Source organism: Hordeum vulgare, chromosome 5H, assembly GCF_904849725.1.
Source record: "Hordeum vulgare subsp. vulgare chromosome 5H, MorexV3_pseudomolecules_assembly, whole genome shotgun sequence".
Lineage (NCBI taxonomy): Eukaryota > Viridiplantae > Streptophyta > Magnoliopsida > Poales > Poaceae > Hordeum > Hordeum vulgare.
In genome coordinates, this window is record NC_058522.1 from 562,358,006 (window position 1) to 562,365,870 (window position 7,865).

General features: G+C 52.7%; 1 protein-coding gene across 1 annotated transcript; it reads left to right on the top strand.

The window, feature by feature from the left end:
* Nucleotides 1–3,498: 3,498 nt before the first annotated feature.
* LOC123399215 (U-box domain-containing protein 11-like) lies at nt 3,499–5,696 on the top strand. The gene has a single exon (XM_045093643.1). It carries the CDS (start codon nt 3,913–3,915, stop codon nt 5,524–5,526), a length of 1,614 nt encoding a protein of 537 aa, XP_044949578.1. The 5' UTR covers nt 3,499–3,912; the 3' UTR covers nt 5,527–5,696.
* Nucleotides 5,697–7,865: the final 2,169 nt, after the last annotated feature.

Genomic DNA, 7,865 nt, shown 5'->3' on the forward strand with positions numbered 1-7,865 from the left:
CGACGAGCTGCTGGCGGCGGCAGGGAGGCGAGCGGCAGAGGGCCTGGAGGCGAGGGCAGGGCGACGAACCACCGCCTGGGGAGGAGACGACGGCAGGCGCGGCGACGACGGGAGAGATGCAGAGGTCGGGGAACTGCTGTCGCGCGGGGCGGCGCGGAAGCTGGTGCAGGCGGGCACGGCGAGGAACTCCGGCGGCGAGGGGGACCTCCGGCAGGCTGGCTCCAGGCATGGGAGTTGGAGGCGCGGCGAGCAAGGAAGGAGAGGGAGGAGGAATCGGGCAGAGGAGGGAGGAGACGGCGTAGCGAGGGGATCAGGGGATCGGGCAGAGGGGCTCGGCAGCTCCGCGAGAACGACGGTGCGAGGGGGAAGGGCATCGGCCCGGGGGCGCTAGGTCAGCAGGGACCGGTAGGTGGCCTGCTGGGCCTGGCCGGTTGGCTCCCTTGGGCCTGGGAACTCCCTCTCTCTTTTTGCTATTTTTCTTAGACTTTTTTTTTTAAAAAAACAAGAAAACTCAAACAAAAGAAAACAAAAGGTTTTTAACAAAATTACAAAAAAATGTCTATTGACTCTTTAAAAACATACCCCATCTATAAGAAATAGACTGGGCATTGTTAAAAGAAATAAAACAAAACCTTTGATGAATTAAAATTAAAACCAAGACAAAATAAAAGTGCTTTAAAAGAGAAAAGTGAATGCGACGGTTTTAAAATAAAACCAAAGGAGAAAATTAAAGAAAAAATCCAAGGGTTGCCCCCCCATATAATAAAAGGATTTTCTTAAAAGAAGACGAACATCTAAGAGGGGCTTAAAATTGAAATCTTTTAAACAACCACGAAATAAAAGAGAGAGAGAAGAGAGAAGGGTTTTAGGTCCGCGGTGCAACGGGGTTTAGCGGTGGCTCTCACGCACGTATTCTCATCACGCCAACAAACGACGTCATACTCACAAAGCACTAACACCCAACAACACGGAGCAACAAGTAACACCAACAAAACTCAGTTGACATGATACCATGCATGATGCGACGATGCAAACTAAATGACGATGCAACAAATAAAACTAATCACACGACGGAAACGGAAATAAAGGGGGAACCTTCTGGAACGTCGGTCTCGGGCTGTCACACCGTGACTATCTCTTCTCGTGAGTTCTGCATCTGTAAGAGGACACGGTGGGGTTATGTCTGGCATAAGTAAGTGTTCAGGATCACTTCGAGATCATTATTGGTTCACGTGAGTTAAGCATAGATCACCCCTTTTTATTCTTGTACTCGTAAGTTAGTCACTCAAATAAATGCTTAGTCCTTGCTTTAGCCTCATCACTTAATCATACCTCACCCATTAAACTTTGCTAGTCTTGATACCTTTGCAAATGAGATTGTTGAGTCCCTGTGGCTCACGGATTTAGTACAACAACGTTGCAGGTAAAGGTAAAATGATACTTTAAGGTGAGCTCGATGATTGTTCTATTTGGATTTTCTTCTTCTTTATCATCGATCTAGGATGGATTCCAGGCCGGCTGCGTGGGATAACAAGGATGGATGTCGTTTTTTTATCGTTTGTTTTTGTCCGTAGTTGGATCATGCTCTTCTACTTGATGATTGGATGTATTGTTGTATTGATGTATTCATGTTGTGACTTGTGGCAAGTGTAAGCCAATTTTATATACTCATCTCTTATGTACATGTACTTGTAATGATACGCATTCTTGCAAAACGACGAGATGCGTTTATATCCTTGTCGAGGCTCTCGAGCCAAAATAAAGATAAAATTGCATCTTAGGCGTTATAGTCATGCTGCCCAATCCATTTCGATCCACTGTATACTCAACTCGGCTATTTGTTTGACTATTTTTACGGTACCCTCTACCGCTGATCAAAAAGGAACGGTATATTAAAATCTGACCATTGATTTTTTTAGGGTAGAAAAGACATTTTGTGTTTAAAAAAATAGGGACGAGAGGTTTTATTTTCTACACGTGGTCACTAGATCGATCTGTTGACCGCCTTCTTTCTGCCATCGCCCGTCCATAGCCAGTCGCTGCCACTCTTTAGCGCTCCGGGTCCAGGCTCCAGCACACGCCACTCATGCGGCCGCCCCATCGGCCACCGTAGCCACGTAGCTGCCATCGCTATGAAGTAGGACTCAACGAGCAGTCCAGCACGACGTCAGGGTGCTCAGCCACGGGAGAGCCGCACGCTGACGCCTCATGGCCGGTCGTGGAAGACGCGCACCATGACGTCGAGTGCCCGGTCCACATGGCGGAGAAAGATAATTTGAGCTCGCCAACAAATAGAAGCACGATGATGAACGCCGCCAATGAAGGGTTTGTGTTGTGTGTGTACCGTGACGGCCAGAAGATTAACGACGTCGCCGGCGTATAATGGCGACCGTAAACTAAGATGATACTCGTACCTGGAGCGGCCAGAATCCTAGAGGGCCGACTGGGGCAACCAACCGTCGTGGTCTCGTCTACCCGGCATGGCGAGCCGCCGTCGAGGATGAACAATGTGCACCTTGGGCCATCGGATGTCCGAAAGGCACATAAGTCAGTTCAAAGGTCTTGAACCTTACCGGCTCAGCCGTCCACGCCAAGGGAGGAGGCGGCAATCCAGTCGTCGGAGGGCAAGACGACGGGGCTGTAGTCGGCGACGTGCCCAAGCTGGGGTGAGGCGATGTGTGCTACTTTAGGGAAGGTCCCGGGAGTAGACGGGTGCACAGCTCCGGCCTCGAGCGCATGGCATTGGCACGCGACGACGAGGAGAGAGCAGTCCCGAGTGACCGCCGACGTTACGTGCTCCCAGGGGAGCAGAGGTGTTGGGCGAGGAGTCCTCTCGAGCGCCTTGCTGCAGGACGAAGAAGGTGGTGGAGGCCAGGTCGACACTCACGTCGGCGAGCTGAAAGTTTTACGTCCCAAAATACTCTCAAGTCTTGTATACTGGAGGACGAGATGGAAGCGGTGCGAGATATACTGCTCATGATCTCACTGGCAAATTGAAGCAGTACATATGGCTAGCCATCATTAGATTTCTTGAATGGACGGTTCATATTTGTAGAGCGCTTAGATATTCGCTCTTGAGAACTAGGTTGTAGCCTAGTGGCAAGGGAGCGCAGTGGCGTCTTCAGCAACCAGGGTTTGATCCACGTCGGGGACGAATTTCTCATTAGGGATGCTTCTTCTATATCAATAAACCATGGGTGCTAGTGCCCATGGAGTTTCATTTTTTTTTTTAGATATTCGCTCTTGAAATGTGTAATTTCCTCTTTTCTTTAGCGTTGAGTGGGCTACAGCTGTAGGTTATAGTTCTTTTTGGGGAATTTAGTGACCTGAGCTCCTTGTTTTTCCCTTTGTACATAACAATTTGAAAATCTATAAAAATACTCTATTGGAAGAAATTCCTACAAATTCGAGTCATGAAAAATTAAAGCATTTGTGTCTAGTGAACAACTTACATGCAAGCATCCATGAAAGAGGGTCTTAGCACAAAGCAATGAGCTTTCACTGAGATAGAATTTTGTCTGGATCATATGCGTGTCTGATTAACTGATTAACAATGTCTTACAAACCGTCCCACTTGCATGAAGTTCACAAGTTGGAATCAGTAAATTACTAGTGTCCCCATGTCATAGCTACTTCCATGACCAATCCCTTTGGAAATCTCAACCTTTTGACCTTAATTCATAGGTTAATCACTTCTTCTCTCACTTGTTTGTTTTAGATCACCATTTGTCTCACTTGTGCTTGCATCTCCATGGTGTTTACCCAACCAATTTTAGGTCGTTGAGGACGGCCATCTTCTCGGGCAGTTGTAGCGTGACGGCGACGGCCGGGCAGCCTTCCCTGATTCCTCATCAGTGAGAACAGCATCAGTTGCAGCTGCTTGGCTTTGCTCCTCTTCCCATTTTGTCTCCCATGGAGTACCAAACCATGCAACCACCACCAGAGTCCACCGCCGGCGACATGATCCCGGAGTGCCTCCGCCTTCTTGCCGAGCTCCCCGCCGCGGCAGCTTCCTCTCCGGCCTTCCGCCGCCACTGGCCTTCCATCTCCGCCTCCCTCTCGTCGCTCTCCGCGTCCCTCTCCCACCCCGCCTTCCCGCCCTCCGCGACGCTCCTCGGCCCCCTCGTGTCCACTCTCTCGGCTCTCATGTCCGTCTGCGGCGGCCCTCCCCTCGGCCACCTCCACACCGTCTCGCTCCTCTCCTCCTCTGCGGCCTCGCTCTCCCAGCTCGCAGCCGACGCGCGCCTGCTCGCCTCCCCGGCCGAAGGTGATGGGCTCGAGTCCGACGGCCTGCTCCCCCGCCTCCGGCTTGGCTCCTTCGTCTCCCGCGCCGCGGCGCTCGACTCGCTCGCCGAGTCTGTCCGGTCGTCCGAGCCGGCGTCGTGCTCTGCCGCTGCTGTGTCCGCGGTCGCCGCGATGCTTGACTCCGGCGACATCCTCCCGGCTACCCGCGACAAGGCCGTGTCCGTGCTGGCTGCCTTCGTGTCCTCCGAAGCCGCGTGCCGATTCCTGGAGCAGGAGTCGGGCACCGTCGTGCCCCACCTCTGCCGAGCGCTGGAGTCCGGCGGCGCCAGCGCCGAGCAGGCGTGCGTCGCGCTGGAGCCACTCACCGCCTCGTCGCGTGACGCGTCGGCGAGCGTCTCGGCTCGTGGCGGCGTGGCCGCGCTCCTCGTGGCCTGTGCAGCCGGCACCCCGGCCTCGCAGGCCGCGGCCGCGGGCGTGCTCCGGAACATGGCCGCGTTCCCGGACCTGCTCCCCGCGTTCCGTGACGAGGGCGCGATCCCCTTGCTGGTGCAGCTCGTCTCGCTCGGCACCCCGCGGGCGCAGGAGCACGCGCTGGGCTGCCTCCGGAACCTAACGGCCAGCGACGGCGACGAGGGGCAGAGCCTCAAGGTCGAGGCGTTCCAAGCAGGCGCCCTCGCATGCGTCAAGGACTTCCTGGACTCGTGCCGCGGGGACGAGCCAGGCCTCGCGCCGGCGTTCGGGCTGCTCCGCAACATGGCCTCCTTCCGTCTGATCGCGGAGATAGCCATGTCCGCCAGCTTCATCAGCCACGTTGTGGCCGCGCTGGGCAGCGACAACACCAGCACACGCACGGAGGCCGCCATGGCGCTGGCGGAGCTGTGCAACGTCGGCGGCAAGGCGAGGGAGGAGGTCGGGGACGCGATGCCGAGGCTGGTGTGGATGCTGGAGGCCAAGGCCGTGGCCGAGAGGGACGCGGCCGCGAGGGCGCTGGCCTCGCTGGTCGCCGCGAGCGGCAGCTACAGGAAGCTGTTCGGGAAGGAGGAGATGGGCATCGTGAACGTGGTCCGGCTGCTGGACCCGGCCGTGCGGGGCGGCGACAAGCGGTTCCCCGTGGCGGTGCTGCTGGCAGTGTCGCGGTCCCGGCGGTGCCGGAAGCAGATGGTGGCCGCCGGCGCGTGCGGGTTCGTGCAGGCGCTCCTGGCAGCCGAGGTAGACGGCGCCAAGAAGCTCTCCGAGTGCCTCGGCCGGGGCAAGATGCTCGGCGTGTTCCCCCGGACATGACATGACGGCGATCATTATCGATCTTGTGCCAATCTCAATCAACGGATTCTCCAAGTCTGTACATTCCAATGATGATTGTTTAGTCAGTGTGCGTAAAAGAAATAAGAACACGGAAAAGATTGTAATTAATCTCTGGTGTGAAGAAATCAAAATCTTCCTTCACCGTCGAACCAAGTCGTTCTGCGTCTTTCTGACGAACAAAAGATGTTCAGAATATTATAGCCTCCTTCTGCTCACTGTCATTGTCTAGGTGCTATCGCATCAAATGAAATGTATTAATGCCGGCAACTGCGACATTACAGATCATTATTGGTTGCTAACGATTGTGGCTAAGCTCGTGTTGCTGGACGTCAGTCAGGTACGCAGCAGGTTATTTTCCGTGGTTATGAGCTGGTTGCTAGGGAGACAGGCACTTTCTCTGAAAGGAAATGTTACAGGTTGGCAAAAATTTCCAAAGAGAGGAATACCCATTCACTCACTCACTCATGTTAACCTTTCCTGATTGTTCTTCCTGTATTGCTGTACAAATAAACAAACAGTTAATTTGGCGCCGCATTGATGAACCGAAATAAATGGTGTGGGCATCGCATCGCCGCATCAGATTCAGATTTGGGTGGGTGTACGTATAGCATCTGAAGAACCCTGCATGCATTTCTCCTCCGATGACTAATCGTCGTACAATCTGCATTGTTATCGGTAAACCTTGTCGATCGCCATCCTGGTCAACTGTTGATAACCATGTTGCATGGTGCGCAGTCAGTCACGTGGCCACTGACGGGCCTGGTAGAAATGTAGAATGACAGGGGCAGGTCGTTCATCAAAGGTGCGGGAACAGCAGCATGGCTGGCATGGGATGGCATGTTCTCCCTGATCTGGCGTGCAGAATGATGCTCTGAACCTTCCCTGAGATCCCTGTAGATTAGGTGATCATGTGACCCCATGCTTGTCGATCAACATGGCCAGTTAATAATTAAAAAAAACGGCAGGAGCGCTACTTTTCCATTCAAAAAATGTTTCTTTTTACAGATTGACATGTTTTAGAAGGTGACATGCCGGAATCGCAAGTTCCCATGAATACCGGTCAAAGCCGCATGCTAACCACTCATGAATTTGGATCACTCGTGGCCTCAAGCTATCTGAAGCTATCCCTCCCTCACGGCGGATTATATTAACCAGATGAAATAGTTACTTCATCCGTGATTACTGTCACCACAAAACATACTCCCTCCGTCCCAAAATAAGTGTCTTAAGCTTAGTACAATTTTGTACTAGAGCTAGTATAAAGTTCAGACAGTTATTTTGAGACAGAGGGAGTATATATTTGTCACACGGGTGCTACAAGGGATCTATTCTCATGACTCTCCCATACCCATCCAGGGTTAGGTCGTCGGCATCCTCTCCCTCCCACCGCCAGTTCATCGTCGGGCAAAGCCTGAGCGGGAGGAGGATGGCGACGGCGGGGCGTCCCTCCGCCGCTGTTTCGGGCGTGGTTGTAGCGGTTCTCATGTGGACGTCCGGCGGAGACGCGGCGGCCTTGGCCCATGCTGGAGGTTGGTTTGTATTCGACGACTTCGCACGATGCGGCGACTGCCTGGCCCGGTCCGCGGGGTGCTAGAGGATGTGGCGTTCACAACGGCGTCCTAAGGTGTCAAACTCGATATGGCCCGTTGGCTGGCTCTACTAGCGGTGAGGTCGATGATTCCTGCGTGGTGCTGGCGCCTTGCTGCTCAGAAAGTGTTTGTGTCGATGGGTTTCCAGGCCGGCGGTGCTTTCGGAGTCCGCATTCCTTCGACGGTATGGGGGTGCGGAGGAAGATCGACGATGTGGCGTGTGCGGATGTTGCTCTCCTTTTCTAGAGTTAATCGCAGAAAACATCGGTGTTGAAGGTTAGGATTGCACGAACCACACTTCTATAGAATTGTACCTAAAAACATTAATTCCCGCGCTATTTTTCTGAAAAAAAGACTAGTTAACGACTTAGACCGTTTTAATGATGATTATCACACATGGGTCCTGTAAATGATGACGTGGCGTAACGGTTCAAGTTAAACATTGTAAGAGCAAGTATAATAAGGTACAGTCAGCAGGCTGTAAGGATTAAAATACTATACTTTTGCTGAGTTGTATGAGAGAGAAGAGGAGAGAGAAGGAAAGCGGGCTCTTCGTGAAGGGCCAGCTCTAGCACGTGCTCCTAGGTGTTTTGTGAGAATGAAATGTGGGCCATATATAATAAAAATAGTACTCTTTTATAGCTAACTATTGTACAAGCTAGCTATAAAGTGGGCTATAAGATTGCTTATAGCCAGCAGTTGGCTATACCATTAACCATGCTCTAAGAT

Excerpts from the sequence above, each read along its gene's own strand:
- LOC123399215 (XM_045093643.1), top strand. The coding sequence starts at position 3,913 with ATGGAGTACCAAACCATGCAACCACCACCAGAGTCCACCGCCGGCGAC.